The 25385-nt window shown below is 41.6% G+C and overlaps 1 protein-coding gene and 1 non-coding gene across 3 annotated transcripts in view; one reads left to right on the forward strand and one right to left on the reverse strand.

The window, feature by feature from the left end:
* PTPRB (protein tyrosine phosphatase receptor type B) overlaps window positions 1-25385 on the forward strand; it is a 133573-nt gene that overhangs the window by 45069 nt on the left and 63119 nt on the right. For both annotated transcript variants that reach the window (XM_053583627.1, XM_053583628.1), the window contains 5 exons: window positions 13502-13780; window positions 15035-15292; window positions 17523-17786; window positions 20299-20565; window positions 22892-23152. In XM_053583627.1, the coding sequence (XP_053439602.1) occupies window positions 13502-13780; window positions 15035-15292; window positions 17523-17786; window positions 20299-20565; window positions 22892-23152 (1329 nt within the window). The remainder of the gene's footprint in view (window positions 1-13501; window positions 13781-15034; window positions 15293-17522; window positions 17787-20298; window positions 20566-22891; window positions 23153-25385) is intronic.
* LOC128582842 (small nucleolar RNA SNORA70) lies at window positions 4604-4738 on the reverse strand. The gene has a single exon (XR_008379270.1). It is a non-coding gene; the product is annotated as a small nucleolar RNA SNORA70 (small nucleolar RNA).

Raw genomic sequence — 25385 nt, forward strand, 5'->3', positions numbered from 1 at the left:
GTGAATCCTTCCGTGTGTGAATAGTGAGAGTTCCTTGCCCATAAAATGAGTGTTAAGCTCGGTCATTCAGGTTCAAGTTCTTACCAAGTGCCAACCACTAGGGTCTGGCATGTACATTGCTTCATTTAATCCCCAGAGCCACCCTCAGGTGCCCAAATTCTCTAATGAGATTCTGATGTTTTATGACTTCATTAGTCTTTAATCTCTATTTGTAGTAAAAGTGATGCCTTTCAGGCAGAAATTCAAATTTAAGTAAAAAATTCTACAAGTCAAATTTGGAAATGTGTTGTCCTTACCATTGTTTCCCATTTCAGCCAGGACAGAGATCAGATCACTTGCTGTACTTCTTTAAAGAGGTGTGAGAATGATCAGTTTGACAGGCAGTTAACAGCACGGTTTAATTGGGCTCATGTAACAAGTCAACTAGATATTTATTCTATTTTTTTTTTCAAAGAAAAAAATCAGAATGCCCTATTATACTTCAGTTAGCTTACTTCAGATGAAAATGTTTCAGATAACATTTTAGAAACTTTTACATCTGACATTCCAGGAACTTAAATTGAAAAGAGAAAGCACTTGTTAAGAATCTGCTTTTTTACTTGTATATTTACCTTTGTATCTATTTATTTATTTATTTATTTTGACACAGTCTCACTCTGTCACCCTGGATAGAGTGCCATGGCATCATACCTCCCAGAAAACTCCAACTCTGGCTTAAGTGATCCTCTTGCCTCAGCCTCCCAAGTAGCTGGGGCTACAGGCGTGCGCCACCACACCCAGCTCATTTTTTCTAGTTTAAGTAGAGACAGGGTCTCACTCTTAGTCAGGGTGGTCTTCAACTCCTGAGCTCAAGGGATCCACCTGCTTCAGCCTACCAGAGTGCCAGGATTACAAGTGTGAGCCACTGTGCCCCACTAGAATGTGTTGTTGTTGTTGTTTTTTTTAATGGAATCAAAGAGAGACTGAAATTAACCACAAAAATTAAAACATTTTACAGAAGTTTAAGAGGCTGGGTTTTTATTCATGATGTTGTTGATTTCTTGGTATTTAAAGACAGATACCTTACAGGTATCTGGTCAACTGGTGTGTGTGTGTCAAAGGGGCAGAGCAATTTGTTAAAATAGGTTGAGCTTTCAAAGCTGGTTGGAGAAAAAAATGAAAATACATAAGAAGCCGAATACAGTCATTCAATTCAGAGAATTTATTTTTTGGAAAAATGATAATGATAAAGGCCCCATCGTAGGTGTTACTAGTTAGAATAGGCTTTGAGTTAAATTATGCAGATAGGTATGTCAGTCCAGAAGCATTTATAAAAGGGAGAAATATTTGCATTATATTAACCATGTTGTATAAAACAAGGCTTCATCAGCACCCCACTGTGCTAGCATTTGGGGTCCCCACCTTTTTCCTTATGGAGGTACTTGTACAGAGAACTTTTCACCACAGATTTTATGAGCTTCATAATAAACATGAAGAATGAAAATTGCAGGATGTGTTTGCACAATGATAAGTTTCCCACACTTGTATGATGGCTATTTAAATTAAAAATTTTTAATTAAGATATTTTAAAAATGTTGCAGGGAAGAGTTTTTTACTTGATTGTTGATATTTGTCTCTAGTACCCTCTGTATTTTGAGGACATAAGTGAATTGTTCAAGTCATTAAGAAAAGCGCTAGTATTCCCCTGTACTGTTTACTGAGCTGCAGAGGTGAGCGTGCTGCTGCGGTGAGCGTGCTGCTGCTGGCGCACTGCCAGACGGGGCACCCGAGGCCTGAAAACCACCGTGGCCTTCTAGGTTTTTAAGTACGGCCTTTTGACTGAAACCAAATTTTATAAAACAAATCCTTTAATTAAAAGGGGTGCAGAAGAGAAAGATGAAGCTTTTCTCACCTCCTTTGGGGCTTCGAGAAGATTAATCTTGAAATCAGAAGGACACAGTTTCCCCACCCCGATAGCTGATGTCTGTGTCATTCAAATGTGATTTGTCTCATCATTTTTCCTGATAAATTTTCTTTTCTTTTTTTTTTTTGTTTAGAGACAGAGTCTCACTATGTCACCCTGGGTAGAGTGCTGTGGCATCACAACTCACAGCAACCTCAAACTCTTGGGCTTATGCGATTCTCTTGCCTCAGCCTCCCGAGTAGCTGGGACTATAGGCCCTGATAAATTTTCTAAAACAGCTAGTTATTTTGGTATCATATATATGGCCTTAGGTATAAAACATTTTCATTAAGTAGGTAATATTTCAACAACAGTCAATTTCCACTCCAGATTTAAAATCAGAACTGAAAAGCCTGTGGATGGATGCTAATTCAGTTCAGCAAACTTTTGTCAAGCATAACCCTGTTGGGAACCATGCTGGGTAGTGATTGGTGTCCTGACAAAGGTGACAAACAAAAAGTGGTCCCTGCCCTTGTAGTTGGTGCAGCAGTGAGAGGGGGTTGTGATGGAGATGGTGACAGAGCTTTGTCACAGCTCATCCAGACTCTTGCTTTCATAACCACAGAGGAGATGGTATTTGGCCATTGTCAGGTTTATTTGGTCATTAAATGGCCAATGCAGCAAGAATATCCTTTGAAAGCCGTATTATTTATCTGTGAATTCACCAGAAATCAGATAGCGAACATATCAAATGTTGAATAACTTGGCACTTTTGAAACTATATCCTCATAGTCTAGAGCAGAGGTCACAAACCAGTAGCCTCTGGGGATGTCTAGGTGTCCAGATGCCAGCTATGTTTTATTTGGCTCCCATAGTATTTGTGAAAAGATTTCAGATTATTTCACCAGCCTAAAAATGAAAAAAAATCACTAAAAATCACAAATGCCTGAATTATCTTACAATATTGGAAGATTTAGAAAAACTGTCTACCTGGAACTCTCCAGAGCTGAGTTGTAGCTTTCCTTTTAGGTAACGATTTACCAGAATTCCACTTCGTTTATTTCCTTCTCTGAATGCGTCCTAATGACTTCTACTTCACAGTTTTCTTTTAGAACCCTTATGGGGCATCACTTGTCCAACAATAAGAAGTATGTTTTTAGGCTGCGTGCCGTGGTTCATGCCTGTAATCCCAGCACTTTGGGAGGCCGAGGTGGGAGGATCCCTTAAGCTCAGGAGTTTGAGACCAGCCTAAGGAAGAGCAAGATCCTGTCTCTAATAAAAGCTGAAAAATTAGCCAGGTGTCATGGCAGGTTCCTATAGTCCCCCCTACTCGGGAGACTGGGACAGGAAGATTCCTTGAACCCAGGAGTTTAAGGTTGAGCTGGTCTATGCCACAGCACTTTAGCCTGGGTGACAGAGTGGGACAGTCTTTAAACAAACAAAAAAAAAGTAGGTTTTTAGTACTTAAAATGGCATCTGGCACATGATAGGCATTCTATAAATATTGGTTAGATGAATGGACTGTTGAATGCCTGGATCTATGGATGGATGAATGTATGGATAGATAGATAAACAGATACGGATAGGTGGGTAGGTAGATGTGAATGACAGAAATTAATATTTTAGTGAGAGAATGTAGGTACATATTCCAAAAGTGTCGTCAATCTCATTGGATTATGTGTGAGTTATAGAGCCCAGGTATGGGATATAATATTGAGGGAGGGAACTTGACGTGTAAAAAGAATATTTTAGTGGCCTTTTCCCTCATGCTAGTCAGTTCCAGCTACTTGCTAATTTGCATAGAAAAAAGGCAATTATGGCTAATTCCTTTGGTCTTTAATAAGAAATATTTTAGGGACTTTAATTAGCAAGTCACCATATCAGCTATTGTCTCTACTTCAAAATGTAGTTTTGTCAGGATGCCATACAAAATACCACAGCCGGGGGTGGATTAAATAATAGTATTTTATTTTCTCACAATCCCTGGGGCTAGAATTTCAAGGTTATGGTGTCTGTAAGCTTGGTTCCTTCTGAAGCCTCGCTCCCTGGGTTGCAGATGTCACCTTCTTGCTGTGCTCTCACATGGTCATCCCTGTGTTTCTGTTATCCGGGCACCAATCTTCTCTCTGAGCGCCCACTCTAAATAGACTCCATTTTAACTTAATCATCTCTTTAAAGGGCCTCCTATCTCCAAATTCAATCACATTCTGAGGTACTGGGGTTTAGGGCTTCAACATACAAATTTGGTGGGAGCATCATTCAGTCTGTAACACCTATGTAGCTTTAAACACAAGCCTTTATTGTAGACAGGAAGTAGGATTTATTGGTGGGCATGAATAGTAGAGGGTGGCACAGCAGAAGCCCCCCCCTCCAAGTGCAGGGCCCACCTCTCGTCCAGAGCGCGGTGACTGGGAATATATCCAACCCCACGTCCATCTGGGCTGAGCCATTTCTCAGCCACCGTGTCTTCATTCATCTGAAGAAGGTAGGGCCCGGCTACTTTGAAATGGGGACCTTCTGTTGGCTGGGAAACCTGACGGCGGCCTTAAGGCCTCAGTCACAAGGTCCTTGTTCGTGACTTGGGGTGGATGGACATGAGGATCCAGCCAATGTGAACCCTGGCCACTGTGCCCTGGGGACTTTCAAAGGCCCTTTGCACTCCTGTCTGGAGCTTAAATTTGAGACAACACAAGATCTGACACACACACATCCATCAGAAAGGGCTGTCTCCAAGGCCCCTTAGAGCAACCCTTGCAAGCAACCGGCTGTGTACCCTACCAAGGAGGCTGTTGTTTACGAGGATTACACATTGGGCCCCCAAGAGGAAAGGAATGCAGTCAGTTTAATTGGTGACAGGATCTTTTTTTAATTAATTTTTTTGAGACAGGATCTCATTCTGTGGCTCTAGCTGAAGTGCAATGGTGCAACCTCAAACTTCTGTTTCCAGTAATCCTCCCACTCCAGCTTTCCAAGTAGCTAAGACTGCAGGCATGCACCACCATGCCTAATTTTGCTTATTTTTTGTAGAGATGGGGTCTTACAGTATTGCCCAGGCTGATCTCAAACTCCTGGCCTTGAATGATCCTCTCTTCTTGGCTTCCTAAAGTGCTGGAATTACAGGCTTGAGCTATCACACTCATCCTTATTTTTTAATATCTCTGTGTTGCTTGCCTCATATTCTTGGTTTCTGCCCTACATGGAATGAATTAGAATTTAGAAGGAATGGAGCTGTGGGAATCTGCATTTTAAATATCAGGGTGAATCAGTGCATACTGAGGTTCAGGAGCTATGGATATAATTTTTGTATTATTCATTCACTTTAAGATTTTAGTACCATTCCTCTTTAAGTTTGAGTAAATCTGTAATGCCTGGAAATATTTATTGTCTTCTTCAGGAAGAGCAAAATACTTTTAATACTTGTATAGTGCTTTTATAGCATATAAAACACTTTCGCCTGCCATTCGTGATAGGTAAGAGTATGAAATAGATATCACACTAACCGTTTACTGTTTAATTTTATCCTCATGGGAACCTTGGGAAGAGGGTACTGTAAGGAGCAGGTTGTACCGGGGCTGAGAGTTGAGTCACAAAGGCCACTGCCTCTGTCACGTGCTGGCCACGTGTTCTCCATGTGTCCTAATCTGCAGGGTGGGGATGGTAATAATGATGATGCCCACCTCATGGAGTTGTCATGAGGTTTTAATTGGTTTATTCATAAAAATTCTGGAACAGTTTTCATCACATACTAAGTGATGTGTACTAAGCATACTAGTAAGCTTATTTTTTTTTCTTTTTTTTTTTTTTTTTATTGTTGGGGATTCATTGAGGGTACAATAAGCCAGGTTACACTGATTGCAATTGTTAGGTAAAGTCCCTCTTGCAATCATGTCTTGCCCCCATAAAGTGTGACACACACCAAGTAAGCTTATTATTATTACTGTGAGATTAGAGATGAGATTGATCCTCAAAGAACTAACTGGTAATTTTTTTTTCTTTTCTATTTTTTTTTTTTTTTTTGAGACAGAGTCTCACTTTGGCATCATCATAGCTCACAGCAACCTCAAACTCTTGGGCTTGAGCAAATCCTCTTGCCTCAGCTTCCCGAGTAGCTGGGACTACAGGCGTCCACCACAACATCTGGCTAATTTTTCTGTTTTTAGTAGAGATGGCCTCACTTTTGCTGAGGCTAGTCTTGAACTCCTGAGCTCAGGAAATCCACCTGCCTCGGTCACCCAGATTGCTGGGATTACAAGTGTGAGCCACTGCACCCAGCCCTAACTGGTAATGTTTACAAATCACCGTAGCTAATATATGGGAAAGTCAGAACTTAAACTCTGGTTTACTGACTCCAGCAAAAATATTCTTTCTACTACTCTACCGAAAATATTCTTTCTCTACTCTATTTTATTCTTAAACTGAGAGTCGTTCTTTTAAATTACCACCTGATTTTTTTTGCTACTTTTCAAGTCAACTTTTAAAGAGGGCAAAATATATTACAAAATGTTTTAAATCTATATGTATTTAGGTGACAGAGGAGCAGAATAATGATTAAATGTATTTTTATTTAAAGAAATTGGGAGCCACCGTTGATTTTCAGTTGTGTTGAACTTTAGGTGGTGACCTCAGTATTTACCAATCGGCCATTTACAGTCCATTTATTTCAGGGATTTTAAGGTCAAGCACAGCAACCTGTGTGGAGTGAATCAGCCTGTCTCTCTAAGACCGATCCCCTTCCAGCTGCTTAGAAGTGCTCTTCTGTTAGTTTGAGTCCCACTAGTAGGCATAGCTTTCTACACATTAGCTAGAAAAATACACTATCTAATTTGTCCAGACAGAATGAGAGAACAAAGACAAATTGTTTTATATTCCAGACACCAATTCTGTGGACTCCTCTGGGGAATAAAGGAGAGGGTTTATACCTTTTGACCTTGGGCCCATTCTGTATGAATGAATGAATGTGTATAAATTAAGATGCGTCTGTGCCCCAAACATATAATCTGCAACTGAAAAGAACATGGTCGATATAGATTTCCAGGGATTTTTGTTTTTAGTTTTGTTGTTTCTTCCTTCATTGATTACTAATTTATGAATCTTTTTTATCTGTGTCCCCACCGAGTCCCCCACAGCACGTCATTTTGCTGCAGTTCAAGTCGCCATCACCCTCACTTCATTTATAAATATTTCCATCTGCATCTCTGAAAGATAAGGATTTTTTTTTGACAAAACCACAATGTAATTATCACATTTACCCTTAGCAATAATTGCTTAATATCTGGATGTGCAGGGTGGGATGTATTCATCAAGTGACAGCTCATGAGTTTCTGCATAAGAGTGCTTAGGGCAGTGGTTCTCAACCTTCCTAATGCCACGATGTATTTTCATTGTTACAAAGGGGTCGCAACCCACAGGTTGAGAATCCCTGGCTTAGGGACAGCATTGATATGATCAGAAAAACGGCCAGGGGACTTCTCTATGTTGTATTTATATAGCACTTTAGATAATATTCAGAAAGACTCAGTTGTTGCTAATCAAAGAACTGAGGTTGGACCAGGGAACGATACTCTGGTGATGAGGGCACAGCAGTGTCTGTGAGCATCTGGATTCCCGATACTCACTAGACGTGAGCTTCTCCCTGCTTTAGTTGCACTGGCTCTCTCAGTCTGACTATGGACTTCATCTGAATGCTCCTTCATCTCTCTGACTTTTCAGTCCTACTTGACCTTCCAAAATTGTTCAAGTCCACCTTCTTCATGAAGTCCACCACTGAGACCTCTGCCCTTGAATATCATTCCCAATTTGCATATTTAGCATTGATGTTGGCCTGTATTTCTGTAATATTAATAGCAAGAGAAGCTGCCGTCCTCGTACCAACTTCCATTTACTGAGTGCACACCAGGTGCTGGGGGCTGCAGGTAACCCTTTACCTACATTGCCTCTTAACACTTAGAGTGCTGTGAGGAAGTATTGTTAGACCCCTTTTACAGATGAGGAGACTGAGGGTCAAGCAGGTTAAACCACATGCCTAAAGCTACCCCTGTGATAAGTGACAGTGTTAGAAATTGATCCCAGGTTCAATTCTGACTTCAAAAGTCAGCCTCCCTTTAATCCATCTTTCGGTCCTTACTCCCCAGAGTGCTTGTCGCTACCTGTTTACATACCTGGTGCTTGACGTGATGAGCTAGAAAATAATTCGGTGTCCGGTGCTGTTGGTAGCAGTGACACAAATGATCATCAAACTGCCTTAACTTCCCTTTTGAAATTGTTAAAATTTTTAAAACTCCTCAGTGGCTGAATTTTGTGTTTGGGGTATCAGGATGTTACATCTGATGCACAGTGACGTGCTACGGTAGCACAGTTATAGTCCGTCCTCTTCAACATGAGCCAGAAAATCAACCAAGTCAAGGAAATCACCTCTCTAGAAGTGCACTTAGTTAGCTAGAGGTTGTGAGCAATTCCTTTCCATTTTGTTTTTCTTCTCATTTTCAAACACCTGTACCAAGGGATAGTTGGGGGCTTTGCCCCACCTCCACCCTGATTTTCATGAGAAAACGTCTAATTCTTACATGAATAGTGAATTTTTACTCTATTTTAATGCAAGTATTACATAAATGTGGCTTCCTATAGAACTCCCTAACCACTCCACTTTTACCTAGAATGTAAAAATACAGAAATTGGCTCTGTAATTACTAAAAAGTCACATAGACTGGAGATCATGGTGGAAGGTGAAGTTGGGAAACTATCCAGTTTGAGAAGACCTCCAGTGCCTTGGAAGAAGTGTAGGCTTTGTCCTAAATGTAAAGTTGTGGAAAGTTCTTGAATGCTTCAAGGGGGATAAGGACGACAGAAGGAAGAGAGGGACAAAGAACTTTTATTTGGCAATAGTGGAGGGAAAACACAAAATAAGGACGACACGTAGGGAACGCTTGAAGTACTCCAGCATAAAACGATGGGACTCCAGGTTAAGGCAATAAAATCAGGTGGAAAGGGAACAGGCAAGAAAAACATTATTTTGAAAAAAGGCATGTTCATGGCCGCAGAATTAGACTTAGTTGTCATCACTGCTGTTATTCATTTTAACTGACTACAATATCCAAACCACCAATCGAAAAATTCTACAACTTTACCTATAATTTTTCCATACACATCTATTCTGTTTGATATTCTACTGAATATGCAATTTGGGACATTATTTCCTACACCGGGACAGCTGAAGTGTGATAGGAAGAACACATGATTTGGAGTCAAATGTTAGAAGTTCAGCTGTGCCCCCTGTTACCTGTACAACATGAGCAAATCATTTAACATCTCCAAGTTCCTACTCCAACTGAGAAAGCGCCCTGTAAACTATCAGATCCTGCACAGATATACAGTGGTGCTGTTATACCTTCAGGAAAAGCTTTCAGTCCAAGCCATAGTTTGGCTGCCCTTTTGTTATCAAGTTGAATTTATTTCTAAAATAAATACAATTGATACAAATTTTAAGCAGTCTACAAATTCCTATATCAATAAATACTAATGCTTTCACGACTACCTCTAACAAAAAAAAATTAAGCAGCAAATATTACTTTCATTATAACTTTCTCCCTCTTTCTAAGTCACTTTTTTTTAAAGATGGGGTCTTGCTATGTTGCCCAGGCTAGATGCTCAGCTATCCACAGGCAAGATCATCACACACTACCGCCTCAAACTCCTGGGTTCATGTGATCCTCCTTCCTCAGCCTCCTGAGTATCTGGGACTACAGGCATCTGCCACCACACCCAGTGTGTCCTGTCACATTTTTTATGAAAAGGAAACATAATTCATTTTGGCTCAGGAATTTTGCCAAATTTTGCCTTTTCCTTTGGGAACAGAAAAAATAGGTTGACATCAAGCCTGCTTATTATGGAATTCTGGGGAGTATGTCAGATGAACACCAACAGAACTTTGTATTTAGCATTCCATGTTTCAAGTCTGTCTGGAACTAAGAAATATGAAGATATCTTAAATTTATAGCTAATGGTAAATTTAGGTATATCGATCAAGGTCAAAGCCTTGATTTATGGTTTTTGACAGTTTTCATGTTTTTTAATATTTCACTGGTTACTATGTATAAGAGTAGTGGAAAAACCAGGGAAGCCGTGTATGCACAAATGTGTACACTGCCACCTCTATCCCTCAGAACAAATCACACAAGTCAAGTTGCATTTCATAGTTCCATATGATCTGTCATATGATACAAGATTACAGGTATGTGACCAAATTTTCAAGCAGCATTTAAAAATCTGTCTGTCTCTGGACCCAGCACAATGGTCCATGCCTGTAATCCTAGCACTCTGGGAAGCCGAGGCAGGAGGCTCTCTTGAGCTCAGAAGTTCAAGACCAGCCTGAGCAAGAATGAGACCCTGTTCTACTAAACACAGAAAAACAAGCCAGGCACTGTGGTGGGCGCCTATAGTTCCAGCTACTCAGGAGGCAGAGTCAAGAGGATCACTTGAGCCCAGGAGTTTAAGGTTTCTGTGAGCTGTGACTCCATGACACTCTACCCAGGGCAAGAAAGTGAGACCCTGTCTCTACTAAAAATAGAAAAACTAGCCAGGCATTGTGGCAAGTGGCACTTGTCCCAGCTACTCTGGAGGCTGAGGAAAGAGGATGTCTTGAGCCCAGGAGTTTGAGATTGCTGTGAGCTATGATGATGACACCACAGCACTCTACCCAGGGTGAAAGAGTGAGACTCTGTCTCAAAAGCAAAATAAAATAAAATAATATAGATAGATAGATAGAAGGTAGGCTGAGGTGACTGTAGAAAGAATGGCTGCTCATGTATTTATCTATCAATCTATCGAGAGAGGTATCTGTATGTATATATATGAAATTAGCAACCCTGATAGAGTATATCTAATAAAATATTGAAAAAAAAATTTTTAATACAGCAGAGTTTTCATTTGGCTTAGATTAAAAAGAAGTCTGGAGCTATTTGATTTCTGCAGCCCGCAGAGCAGGCGTGGACAGCTGCCAGCAAAGGCTTTATCGCAGTGTCGATGGGGTTTCAAGTGTTTGTTTCCAGAACAGGTTCTTGCAGCCCCGGCACTTCCCAGCCTCATTGTTCCTTTGTTGTAGCGGATGTACAAAGGGTTGACTGTTTTGTTTTCTGGCTCAGAGAGATTAGATAAAGTCTACATTTCTGAACTTCGCCCTTGAAGCACGCAACCTTAAAATTCATTTTCTATAGCTCATATTTTGCAAATTATGTATGTTCAAATCAGAATGATGATAACATCATGTTCTTCCATTTTTATCTGGCTTGGTAATAGATGTAGATGACTGAATTGATCCCTTTTTCACTATCACTGGAAGCCGCTGTCCCTCTCGTCCTTGTCCTCAAAATGCCACTTCAGCACACATGCGTCATCTCAGTTGTGTAGGACAGGGTTGTTCTCGAGTTCCATGGGCGGTTGGAATCCCATGGTCCCCTCTGTATCTTGCTACTTCTCAAAACTTGCCTCGGCATATAGGAAGTATTATTATTATACTCCCCAGACAGATGAGAGACGGCAGCTTCAACAGGCCAAGTAACTTACCCAAAATCTCGTGGCTGATAAGAGACAGAGCTGAGATTTTAATTTTCACCTGACTCCAAAGCCCCTGCTCTCTACTATGCATTCTGACATTTCACTGCTTCTGTGGCAATTATCTTGTCCTGGTTACAGGGACAATGATGAGGATGACAAGAGGTAACTCTGAGCACTGACTGTATGCCAGACACTGTTCTAAGTGTTTTTTACATAATATTCAATTTAATCTTCATAACAATCCTACTAAAAAGATATTATCATTATGAGCATTTTATACATGAGGAAACTGAGGCATAGGGAGGCTGAGGAATTGCCCAAGGTGCACACCTACAAAGCAGGACACTGTGATTCAAGCCGAGGCCTTCAGATTCTAGAACCTACTGTGTCCCGTGAACTATCGGGCTATGCCGGAGTGCAGACCACCCAACTTTGTGTTCTAATCTCCCCTGTGCTTTGGGCTGTTTGTGAATTACCTTAGTTACTGCTGCTTCAGCTTACTTGTCAGCTAATATTTATATTATTATTAATTATTGATATTATAAAATGTTACGTAACATCCAAATTTTATAATATGATGTACTCATATAAATCACAGCATAAAACATAGACAGAGACGTTAGATGTCACAGATCGTATTAAGCCCCTGGCGTCCATGGTCAGCCATAGTCTTCTTAAGGGCTGCCTGTCCATATATGTCTTTTGAATATTGAATAAGGTTATCTTATTTCTTTTTGTATATAAATGTGTATGCTAATGACAAGTGAACATCTTAAGTATATACTGTTCTGTAAGGTCTAGAATTCCTGGCATTATACTGTGCACAAAATATGGTCTAGCAGGAGGTGAGTAAGAATCGGAGTCTCTGTGGGCCTGCCACAAAAACATCTAACCGACCCTTAGGAATGGGTCTCCAAGATCTTTATTCCACTTTCTAGACTGAGAGCCATGTAGGACTTCTGAAAATTCCTCACATGTGGCTCTCTCTCTAGAGTTCTGCTTTCAGGGTGAGGGCAGCCTTACTTCTCAGATTCCGCGTCCCACTGTAGAAAGAATAGCTGCTCATTAAATACCACTGACCTAGTCCCTAACCCAAAGATATGTTCCTTATCCTATTTCAAGTTCAATGGTGGAAATTCAACACAGACAAAGTAGAATCCCTCAAACTGACCCACAGGTTTGAGCGTTGAAATCGAGTTAAGAGCTGGGTGCAAGACTTCCCCATTCCCACCTGTTCTGGGGGCATAGGCAGCTCCAAAGTACCCCAAAATGAATATTTTAAAATTTTAGGCATGTAGGGAATCTCAGTTGTTGGGAGAATCCATTTTGGTGAGCACACCTCCCTTAGGCTTATCAAATCCATATCTTTTCTGGATATTTAATATCTAAAAACCACCCAAAGTTGGCTCAGTGGCTGTAGCACAGTGGTTACGGCACCAGCCACAAACACTGAGGGTGACAGGTTGGAGCCCTGCCTGGGCCAGCCAAAACAACCATGACAATTGCAACAGAAAATGGCCGGGCATTGTGGCGGGTGCCTGTAATCCCAGCTACTCGGGAGGCTGAGGCAAGAGAATCGCTTAACCCCAAGAGTTGGAGGTTGCTGTGAGCTGTGACGCCACAGCACTCTACCAAGGGTGACATAATGAGACTCTGTCTCAAAAAAAAAAAAAAAAAAATCACCCCAAGTTAAAAGATACCTATATTTTCTACTGAGGTTTTCAGTATTTATCCAGGGATAGCTTGGATGTTTGTCAATGTCTGAAAAGTTTGCTAAACTTGCAGGCCAAAGAAAATATGACCTTGCTTGGACTTTCAAAGTCAAAGCAACTGTAACAAAAAAGTTTTATTAGAAAAAAAGATTTCATGTGACTACTAACTAAGTGGGGGTTTTCCTTTTAAAAGTGAAATAGTAAGTTTGGAAGTGAAGTGGAATACTAATTTGTTTCCAAGGTAGAAGATTAAGTTTTTAAGAAAAAATGAATCTGGATTGTAGCAAAATAAGCTTGTTTACAAGTTATGTACAAAGGTCTTCAAGCCATTCCCTTTTTCTTGGTATTTGTCTTGTAGACCCTCTACCTCCTGCTAGGTTTGAAGTCAGTGAAGGGCAGACCACGTCAGCCAGCCTGCACATCTGGTGGACGCCTTCCCCCGGGAAAGCCAATTGGTATCAGGTGCAGTTGTTTGATGGTAACAGCCAAAAGATAAAGGAGGTCCGAATTCAAGGAAGCACTTCAAGGAATGAATACACGTTTTTAAACCTGACTGCTGGTAACAAATACAACATTGCCATCACAGCTGTTTCTGGAGATAAACGTTCTGCTTCGGTTTATACCAATGGATCAACAGGTAAGATTCATTTATAAATAGTTGAGTTTTCAATAGTCTGTGACACTTTGGGGTTATAGTCCCAAGAATTGGGAGTGGGAATGTACCCCAGACCAACCATTAATAATTTAATGAACTAGTAATTAATTTCTGTCATGTGTCGTGTGACACATTAAAAGGTTGAATCACAAATAGGGTGTGTGGCTGTGCCACTGATTTGCTGAGTGATTTTGAATGAGCCACACCTGGGACTGCTTTGAACTCTAATGTTCTCCAGCTAGAAATAAATACTCTCTTTTTTTTTTTTGCAGTTTTGTCTGGGGCTAGGTTTGAGCCCACCACCTCCAGCCTATGGGGCCAGCACCCTACTCCTTTGAGCCACAGGCACTGCCCAGAAATAAATACTCTCAAAGGCCCCTTCTAACTCAATTCCTAGGCAACAGGATTTTCTGCCTCATTTTCTAAGTTAGTGCCATAAAATATATTTATTTTATTTTATTTTGTTTTGTTTTATTTATTTTGAGACAGCGTTTCACATTGTCACCCTCAGTAGAGTGCTGTGGCCTCATAGCTAACAGCAACATCAAACCCCTGGGCTCAAGAGATTCTCTTGCCTCATCCTCCCAGGTAGCTGGGACTACGGCGCCCTCCACAACGCCCAGCTACTTTTAGAGACGGGGGTCTCACTGTAGCTCAGGCTGGTCTTGAACTCCTGAGCTCAGGCAATCCACCCACCTCTGCCTCCCAGAGTGCTGCATAAAATGTATTTGTAAAATGTTTTCCTTCTTTGTGTGTATGTTCTTCTCATAACATCAAGGCATGATGTTTCCTAAATCACCCTGTGTTTGGCACAAGTCTTTGCTTCCTTGATGTGGTGAGAAGAGCGGCTGGGAGTCAGGATGTCTGCAGCACACGGCTACTTCCTTCCCTGAGTATGTCTTTCATAACTTTCACTCTCCCTTGTTTTGTCTCTTTTTAAATTTCTGTATGTTTCATCTTCTATAGTTCTTTCCTTCCTCCAAAAACTACCTTAATGCCTATTAAGTGGGGGTGGTAGACAAGCCAACTACTCTGCAGCCTTAGCCTGTGGATGTAGAACAGAGCATTAAGGAAGGTTCCAGGGACATTTCCAGAGTCCAGTTACTCATAAAGATATTGCTCAAGTCGACATGTAAAGATGGGCATAAATCAAGGTGTGGTTTCTAATTAAACTCGTCTGTGTCTTCCATAAGGAAATTATGAGTGATATTTTGGACATGCATTTTATCTCCCTAGTACCATCTCCTGTGAAAGACATTGGTGTTTCCACAAAAGCTAATTCTCTCCTGATTTCATGGTCCCATGGTTCTGGGAATGTGGAACGGTACAAGCTGATGCTAATGGATAAAGGGACCCTAGTTCATGGCAGCACTGTGGACAAACATGCTACTTCCTATGCTTTTTACGGGCTGACACCGGGCCACCTGTACAACCTCACTATTGTGACAGAGGCTGCCGGATTACAGAACTACAGGCGGAAACTAGTCAGGACAGGTAAGTGGCCCTTAGCATCTAGAACCAGAATAAAGCTCAGAAAAGGAAGTGTTTAATAAATCAGGTATATTAAGTTATTTGAATAATGGTACCGTAGGGCAAATTGAAATTCACATAAGTTATAGAAGACTCTTGTTACATTTCTGTTTTTCTACTCAGAAAAGAGAGATTCCCTTTTATTCTAAAGTTCAGACTAGCTCTTGGCAACATTTTGAAGTGGGCAAAGTTAATTGCTGATACGGTCCCAGCTTCTTGTTTTAGTACTAGCATCTCCTGGCATTTTGCTTCTCTGCAGCATTTCCCTGGTGACATCACCCACAGAGAGCCAGGATTAGTGTGTTAGGATGATACACAGACCTAACCCCATGTGACAGTCATTTCCAAAACCATCTGTCTAACAAAATATGTCCTGGGGCCAAATACCGTAAGTGCTGTTCTCACAGTTTAACCTAGACTGGTTAATCTATGGTGTTAGTGAATAATTCTTACAGACATTCCTTAATTCAGCCAAAATGTACTGCATGTGAGCGACGTGCCGGGCTCTGCAGGTTTGTGTATAACAATATCCAAAAGAGGTGAGTGTCTGTTCTCAAGGAGCTTACATTCCAGTAGATGCCAATATTTCCGGTAGGACTAAAGTGTTATTAGAGCTCCTCTCTTGGTAAGTTACCTAATTTTAAGAGAAAATCTAAAATATTCAGCACCTTAGAAATTGCTCTAGTGGGGAGAATTTCTGAAACTATAAGAGGCTGGCGAGAGGCATATTTAAAGACATCTGTACATTTATATAACTTACTTCAAAGATGTGTAGACATTCCCGGAGAACATATATCATTCATCATAAGAGTTATTTATGTCTATCAAGAAATACATTATACTCCTAACTGCAAGATCAATGAGCTGCATTCATTCTTTTCATGAAACCTCATTAATTTATATTACACCTTTTTGGGGGCCTAACATAGCCATACACAAACCCTTTCCTTACTTCCTCCTCTCCTCCTAAGACAAAGATGCAAAGGATCTGGCTAGCCCACCCCCTGTGAATTTCCCAAATGAAATACCCTAACTTTCCAAGCAAGCATGTGCCTGCCCACTATGGTCCATATAAAAGGGGCCTCTAACTGCCCGTGGGTGCAGATGCCATCCTTGCACAGCCAGGACCAGGTGGATTGCTGCCCCTTTAATAAAGCTGACACCCCTGGGCATCATCCTTTATAGCTTTTCTTTTCTTTCTTTTCTTTTTTTCTTTTTTTTTTTTTTTTTGAGACAGTCTCACTTTGTTGCCCTTGGTAGAGTGCTGTGGCATCATAGCTCACAGAAACCTCTAACTCTTGGGCTGAAGCCATCCTCTTGTCTCAGTTTTTCATTTTTAGTAGAGATGAGGTCTCACTCTCACTCAGGCTGGTCTTGAACTCCTGAGCTCAAGAAATCCACCTGCCTCTGCCTCCCAGAGTGCCAGGATTATAGGCGCCATTACAGGCTAGGATTACATTATGGCCTCATTATACTTTTCAATACCCTTTGTGAAGCCCATGGACAAGAGGCAGAAAAAATATTCACCAAAGGATAATAATCATCTCTATAACCTCTATAATCATTTTCCTTTGATGAAATAGTAACATAGCTCTTTAACTTTATCATAAGTTAGTATGCAAGACAAAGTATTTTTAGCACACAAAATTTTGTAATCACCAATCTATCGAACAGTCATTATATACTTGATATTGTTAAATATACAAAGACGAGAAAGAATTAGACAAAGGACAGGACTTTTTTTTTTTTTTTTTTGGTTTTTGGCCAGGGCTGGGTTTGAACTCGCCACCTCCGGCATATGGGACCGGCGCCCTACTCCTTGAGCCACAGGTGCCGCCTAGGACAGGACCTTTTATACATTCCACTTAAAGAATTTCATATCTGGAAAGGACCAAGCTTCATTTGCCGATAAGGAACTCCAGGCTCAGTGATCCAGAGACAGCTGCCCAGGGTTTCCCAGCTGACCGACGGCCAAGTCTGAACCCCAGTCCTGCTCCTGATGCCAGGATTATGCCCTGGCCACTAAACATACAGCCTTCATTTGGTTTTATAGTATTATTTTTGCCTCTCAAAGTGGTTGTTTTCTTCTGAGCAAGGAGTGTGGCTTGCAGAAGTTAAAATACAATCAAAATTTTGCCACAGGTCTGGTAAAATGTCCTGAATAAAAGTCTCTTTTCCATTCTTTTCTAATTAGCCCCCATGGAAGTCTCAAATCTGAAGGTGACAAATGAGGGCAGTCTGACCGCTCTACGAGTCAAGTGGCAAAGACCTCCTGGACATGTGGACTCCTACAACATCACCCTGTCTCACCAAGGGGCCGTCCAGGAATCCCGAGTGCTGGCACCCGAGCTCACTGACACTCACTTCAGAGATTTAGCCCCTGGACGGCTGTATCAAGTGACCATCAGCTGTGTCTCTGGCGAACTGTCTGCTCAGAAGATGGCAGTGGGAAGAACACGTGAGTCTTGGGCTCCAGTATACGCCTGGGTTACCCAAACAACTCTCAGATCCATCTTAGAATACAACAAAACTAAGTGGGAAGGAAAATGTCTTTTCTTGCCTAGGAAGTAGTGTTCATGTGACTGAGGATGTCTGTGGGCCAATTTGCAGAGTAAGGCAGAGGGTTTGTCGTATTCATCTGAGTGAGTCAAGCAAACACCTGGATTCCTGAAGGATCTTTGGATTATTTCTGCCTTGGGCTTTTTCACGTCACGTCACTTAAGCAGCTTATATGCTAGCATTGATACCAATGGATAAGTCGTTTCTGATCCAGTCTTACAATGAGGACCAGTTAGCACTTAATCATGTTTTCCATACATAACTTTATTAATTTGTATTGCCAAATGATGATCTTTTCTTTTTGTGGGGAGGGGTAGAGTCTTACTTTGTCACCCTCGGTAGAGTGCTGTGATATCACAGCTCACAGCAACCTCAAACTCTTGGGCTTAAGAGATTCTCTTGCTTCAGTCTCCCAAGTAGCTGGGACTACAGGCGCCACCACAACACCCCGCTATTTTTTGTTGCACTTGTCATTGTTGTTTAGCAGGCCCAGGCTTGGTTCGAACCCATCAGCCTTGGTGTATGTGGCTGGTGCCCTAACCACTGAGCTATGGGCGCCCCGCCAGCCAAATGATGATCTTATATGTGTAAATTACCATGCTGGGAGCTTTGGGTATAGTTAAAATGAAAAAGACAAGCTACTTGCCTTTAGGGCAGGATGTAGGAAGCTGTACCCTGTGATACCAAATCTGCTCTGTGGCCTTTTTTTGGTTAGCACCCCCAAGCTAAGTGTTGCTTTTACATCTTTAAAGGCAAAAACAAAAAGATATCAACAGAACTATGAGACAGAGACTGTATGTGGCCTGCAAAGCCCGAAATATTCACTGCCTGGCCCTTACAGAAAAGGTTTGTTGACCTTGCTTTAGGGAGGTTGCATCTCAATCTCAATCACATAAAGAATTATATACACAACAAAAACAAAAACAGCACATTTTAATAATTACAATGGTATTGATATTTCCATGTATCAAGCACTGATGAGAACTTTATGTCCATTATTTCATTCAAAAGAAAACCCTGACATATGTCCTGTTCTTATCCCCATTTTACAGGTAACTCAGACGAGTCAAATAACTTGCCCAGAGTCACCAGCCAGTAGGTGGGGGAGCGAGAATTTAAACCAGGCCTTTTGGTTCCACAGTCCACATTCTCTGTGCTACTAAAAATCTCAAGAAAGGACTTATATGATCAGACAGGAAAGAGAACAAAATTCTCTCTCAGAAAAGTGGTAAAAATTTGGAGGAAATGGCTGTTCAGTGGGACCTTAAAAATGTGCAGTTCTTGGCAAATGAATAGGGAAAAGAGGGCAGGGCATCTGAAGTGGGAGGAACAGTACAAGCAAAGGCACCAAGTCTGCAGAACAGCTGGAGGCCCGCGTTCCCAGGGGTAGGGCCAGAGGGAGTGAAGACTGGAAGGATGGGGGTCTGAACGTGAAGAGTCACACGTGCCAGTAAAGGACCTGACATTTTACTGTAGTTTATGGACAGATTTTGAATGATTTTAAGACAAAAAAAAAAGGTTAAAAGATCAGAGATACAACTGCAAGAAGATGAATCTTTTCAGGTGGAAAAGAAAGAGGAATGCTTCATGACCACAACATCCAGTATTGCTTCCAAAAGATGCCACCATCATTATAATGTCAGTATTGTCTCCAGGACTAGAGTACAATCAATAAAAAACAGCTTTCCCAAAAATAGCCAGGCATTGTGGCAGGTGCCTGTAGTCCCAGCTACTCGGGAGGCTGAGGCAAGAGAATCACCTAAGCCCAGGAGTTGGAAGTTGCTGTGAGCTGTGATGGCACAGCACTCTACCGAGGGCAATAAAAAAAAAAAGAAAAAAACACGTTCCCATGGCTAGATTATTAACAGTGCTACAGAAGATCACATTACTAAGATATATTACTAACATGATTTTAGCATACATTTCTTTTTTTTTTTTTTTTTTTTTTTTTGTAGAGACAGAGTTTCACTTTATGGCCCTTGGTAGAGTGGCCATGGCATCACACAGCTCACAGCAACCTCCAACTCCTGGGCTTAAGCGATTCTCTTGCCTCAGCCTCCGGAGCAGCTGGGAACACAGGCGCCCGCCACGACGCCTGGCTATTTTTTGTTGTTGTTGTTGCAGTTCGGCCGGGGGCCAGGTTCGAACCCGCCACCCTCAGTATATGGGGCCGGTGCCCCACCCACTGAGCCACAGGCGCCGCCCAGCATACATTTCTTGAGTGTCAAATGTCTCCAAACTGAAGAAAGAACATTCATTTGCAAACCACAGACATGGGAAGGGGATATAAACGTTTTGAATTGCAAAGATTGTGCCCCACTGCCCACCAGTCCTGTTGCCCATGAAAAGTAAATGACTATCCTTACTTTTGGTTTGTAGCATCTCCCGGTTGACGTCCTTCCACCTTTTAGTTCCAGATAAAGTTGGGAACCTGGAGGCCAACGACAGTGGGGCGAGGTCTCTCAAGGTGACCTGGTCGCCCCCTGCTGGAGACTGGGAGCAGTACCGCATCCTGCTCTTCAATGAATCAGTGGCTCTGCTCAACACCACGGTAGCCAAGAAGGAGACACACTATATCACGGGCGACCTGGGGCTGGTACCGGGAAGACAGTACCAGGTAGAAGTCACAGTGGAGAGTGGAAATCTGAAGAATTCTGAGCATTGCCAGGGCAGAACAGGTGAGCAAACAATGAAGGTGGTAGCGACCGACGGAATCTGAATTGGTTCCCTCTCCCGAGTAACCCACGCAGCTGCCAATGTCGTAGGCTGGTGTCCCTGAATCTGAGATAATACAGACTTGCAGACCAACATAGGGTAGCTAACATTTAATATATCAAATTAGAAGATTAAAAATCCACTTCCACTGGCAATTCCATTATTTTATAAAAGAAGGACATTTTAAATGCCATTAAGCATAGGTATTCTGAGGAGAACCCTTTGCTGGTGATAAGTATTAGGGGACCATTGCCCTGACCTGATGTTGACTTGTGGGGATTTCAGGGGCCAAGGAAGAGGGATTCAAATGGTAAAAGATATGTTTGGGTTTTAGAGAAGGGGAAGATGAGGATACTGAACATGGGCCTTGGTATTCTTGCTTATACTGCAATTCCTAAGTCACACCTTCTCAGAGACTGTTTTCACAACTTTCTATTAGGAGAGTTTCCCTTCCAAGTTTAACACTTCTGTGATAATCCCTGTGATGTGAAACACTCCATACTTGGAGTGAAATTCAAATACCTTCTCTCTTAGTCTTGCCTCACAGTAGAGAAGAACTGCGTTGATTCAATGTTCTTACAAGAATGTCAAAAAAAAAAAAAGAGTTGAGATACCCCCATAGCTTGCCAGCCCTGTCTTCCAAATATCCACTGGCTGGTGATCAAAGACCACGATCAGCTTAAACCAAGCCAGTTTTAGTATTTCACTGGACGAGCATCTATGTCTTCTGCAATAGTTTGTCACTCACCTCAAATTACTTGGAGATGTAAGATCAAGGGAACAGAATGAGCTCACAGCAACTTCAGACTCCCGGGTTCACTTTTTATGCATGTTGGCATAATCCTCAGGAGAATTTTTCTCCATTTGCATCCCCAGTTTATCTTATTCAGGTCGTTTGAAGTAGGCTTTGAAGTAAATAACCAGAATACTTCTATGTAGCAATGAGGGAAGTTGCAGAGTCAGGGACTCAATTAGAGACAATGTCTCTGATACAAAAATCATAATGAAATTTTACACACTTGATTTTTTTCATAATTGGTATTTTTGTGGGACCAACACTTTGCTCTCAACGTCTCCTGACAATTGTAATGAAGAAGTCTTTTAAAGAAGTGGGAGCAATTTTGATTCTTTAGGTGAGGAGGTCCTTCATCAGATCCTTTGACTCCTCACCTGCCCCCTCCCCACTCACACCAGTGTCTCCACCTCAGAAACTCAGCAGGAATGCTCTCGGTCTTTCCGAGTCACGGGGGTCACACATTCTCCTAACTCCACCCAAATACTCAAACATAGACTTTGCTTTGTGGTTTTTGTGGATGACAAGATTAGATCAAATAATGTTTATATTACAGAACTTGTATGAAGAGATGAACTATTAATAGGGTGGTGAAAAATGAAGGACACCTTCCAGTGAGGTGTTTTCCAGTAGTATCCTTTTGAGTCCTTATTCCTGGTTATGTTACATGAACAAAGATTTTAGTGATAAGCCATTTATTTATTTGTTTGTTTATTTTAATTTAATTTTTTTTAGACAGAGTCTCACTCTATTGCCCTGGGTAGAGTACTGTAGTGTCATCACAGCTCACAGCAACCTCCAACTCTTGGGCTCAAGCGATTCTCTTGCCTCAGCCTCCCGAGTAGCTGGGACTATAGGTGCCCACCACAACGCCCGGCTAGTTTAGAGATGAGGTCTCACTCTGGTTCAAGCTGGTCTCAAACTCCTGAGCTCAGACAATCCACCTGCCTCATCCTCCCAGAGGATTACAGGCGTGAAACCACTGTGCCTGGTCCAGCTATTTTTTATTTTTAATCCTTGTAAGCATTCATTTAAAAAAATGTTTGTTCGTTTTTTATTATTAAATCATAGCTGTGTACAATAATACGATCATGGAGTACACGTGCTGGTTTTATATACAATTTGAAATATTTTCATCACACTGGTTAACATAGCCTTCACGGCATTTTCTTAGTTATTGTGTTGAGACATTTATATTCTACATTGAGTAAATTTCACATGTACCCTTGTAAGATGCACCAGCATTAATGTACACAGCTGTGATTTAATAAAAAAAAAATTTTAAATGAACAAAATGAAGAAGAGCAGGCAGTAGGTTATTTCCCTTCTTCATTTATATGACCTTGAATTGCCTCAATAAAATATTAGTATTCACATTTTAAAAAAAATGTTGAACTGGAGCACTCTTTAGGATAGAAGAGTCTGGCTCTCAAAAGGGTGCTCGGTGCGTGTGTCTGGGACGAGCGGTGACCTGGGTCTCCGTGGTCTTTCCTCAGCCCCCCTGGCTATCCTGCAACTTCGTGTCAAGCATGCCAACGAAACCTCGCTGGGCATCATGTGGCAGACCCCTGCAGCAGAGTGGGAGAAGTACACCGTTTCCCTCGCCGACAGAGATCTGCTGCTCATCCACAAGCCGCTCTCCAGAGATGCCAAAGAATTCACTTTTACTGACCTGGTGCCTGGACGGGAATACAGGGCCACAGTCACCAGCATTAGTGGAGACTTACAAAATTCCTCTTCAATAAAAGGAAGAACGGGTAAATTATGTATACACATTTTAGATTTTAAAGTGTTCTTTCTGCTAAATTATTTGATATTTGACATGCAATTTATAAATACTCATTGAGTGTCTGTTACGTCCTGGGCCTTGTTTATGGATCCTTTCCATTGTATTTGTTTTATGTTTGACTCATTTTCACATCTTTATGGGTTCCTTCTTTTTACTTTGCTTGGGTTTATTTTGCTAAACTTGAAACAGAGTAAAGAACAGCCCTTCCAAGGTTGCCAAGGAAAGCAGAGAAATAGGACAGCATCTAAAAAGGGAGTATCATTGAAAGGAGGATCACGTCTTCAGGGTAGAAGAAGTAACAGCATAATTTATGCTGACGGGAATGATCTAGAAGAGAGAGGGTGATGATGGTGTAAGAGAGGGAAGAATTGCTGCAGTTATTCTTTGAGCAAGTGAAAGGTGTTTGGACCTGGAGCCCAAGTGAGGGAACTGGTTTTAGAAAAAGGATCTCAGCTAAATTTAGGGTCAGTTAGGAAAGAGTCTACGTGTGAGATGCCAGTAGGTGACTGGATGGAGTGGTGGGCAGCTGTCTTCTTTTCTTTCTTTCTTTCTGTCTGTCTCTCTCTCTCTTTTCTTTTCTTTTCTTTCCTTTTCTTTCCTTTCTTTTCTTTCTTTCTTTTTTCTCTTTATTGAGACAGAATTTCACTCTGTTGCCCAGGCTAGAGCACCATGGTGTCAGCCCAGCTCACAGCAACCTCAAACTCCTGGGCTCAAGGGATCCTCCTGCCTCAGCCTCTGAAGTACCTGGGTCTACAGGCATGCACCACAGTGCCTGGCTAATTTTTCTATTTTTTAGAAGAGACGGGGACTTGCTCTTGTTCAATCTGGCCTCCAACTCCTAAGCTCCAGGGATCCTCCTGCCTCAGTCTCCCAGGGTGCTGGGATCACAGCCTGAGCCTGAGCCAGTTGCCCTCGTTTCCCCGGTGGAATGGGGAGCAAAGTCATTACCAAGATTCCCTGTTCACCTTATAGACTACTTTTGTCCTGTACTTCGTTTCTCTCTCTTTTTTTGCCCCCCCCCCGCCCAATGGAATTAATGTTTTATACAGTCAAATCTGTTTAGATTTACCTATCGATTTATCATCTTTTCCCTCATCTTTTATTCCTATATCTCAGAAATTCCATCTGAGATTATTTTCCTTCACCCTGGAGAATATTCTTCAGATTTCTTTACTAAAAATTTCTAGGGACAAACTCTCTCCATTTTTACATTTCTGCTGGGCGTATTTTTATTTATTCAGGGTGTCCATAAAGTTCATGTTATGGACATCCTATATATTTACTTTTAGGCACAGAGTCTCACTGTGTTGCCCAGGGTGGCCTGAAACTTCTGGGCTTGAGTGATCCTCCTGTCTAACCTCCTGAGCAGCAGGGACTACGTGTGCCCCCAGCGTGCCCAGCAGGGCATGTCTTTATATAGCTCTCAGTCTTGAAAGACAGTTCCCATAGATTTCAGTTCTATGTTGAAAGTTATTTTCTCTTAGCACATTTAAGATGTTATTGAACCCTTTCTGTCATTGACTGTTGCTGTTCAAATGTCAGCTGTCAGTCTAGTTTTTGTTTCTCTATGAGGAATTCATCTGTTTACCTGCTTTTAAGAGCCACTCTTTGTGTTCAAGTTTTTTTCACAGTGATGGTCTAGACGTGGATGTGTTTTTTGTTTACCTTGCTTGAGATTTTCCTACTTTCAGATTATTATCTTTCAACAATCCTGGAAATTCTCAGCTATTAACTCTGAAATATTGCCTCTTGCCTTTTCTGTACTCCCCCCACTCCCCTGTCTCCTTCTGGCATTCTAGAACACACACACAAACTTATTTTTATATTTCATATTTTCTATGTATTTGCTCTCTGGACTACAGTCTTGATAATTTCTTCATTTCTTTGTTTTAGTATTTTTTTTTTTTGAGACAGTCTATGTCGCTTTGGTTAGAGTGCGGTGGCATCACAGCTCACAGCAATCTCAAATTCTTGGGCTTAAGCGATTCTCTTGCCTCAGCCTCTTAAGTAGCTAGGACTACAGGCGCCCACCACACACCTGGCTATTTTTGTTGTTGTAGCCAGCCCAGGCTGAGTTTGAACCCGCCAGCTTCAGTATATGTGGCCGGCGCCCCAACCACTGTGCTATGGGCACCGAGCCTAGTATTTTTTGTTTGTTTGTTTGTTTGTTTGAGACATAGTGTCATTCTGTTGCCCTGGGT

The sequence above is a fragment of the Nycticebus coucang genome, chromosome 3 (genome assembly GCF_027406575.1).
Source record: "Nycticebus coucang isolate mNycCou1 chromosome 3, mNycCou1.pri, whole genome shotgun sequence".
NCBI classification, from domain to species: domain Eukaryota; kingdom Metazoa; phylum Chordata; class Mammalia; order Primates; family Lorisidae; genus Nycticebus; species Nycticebus coucang.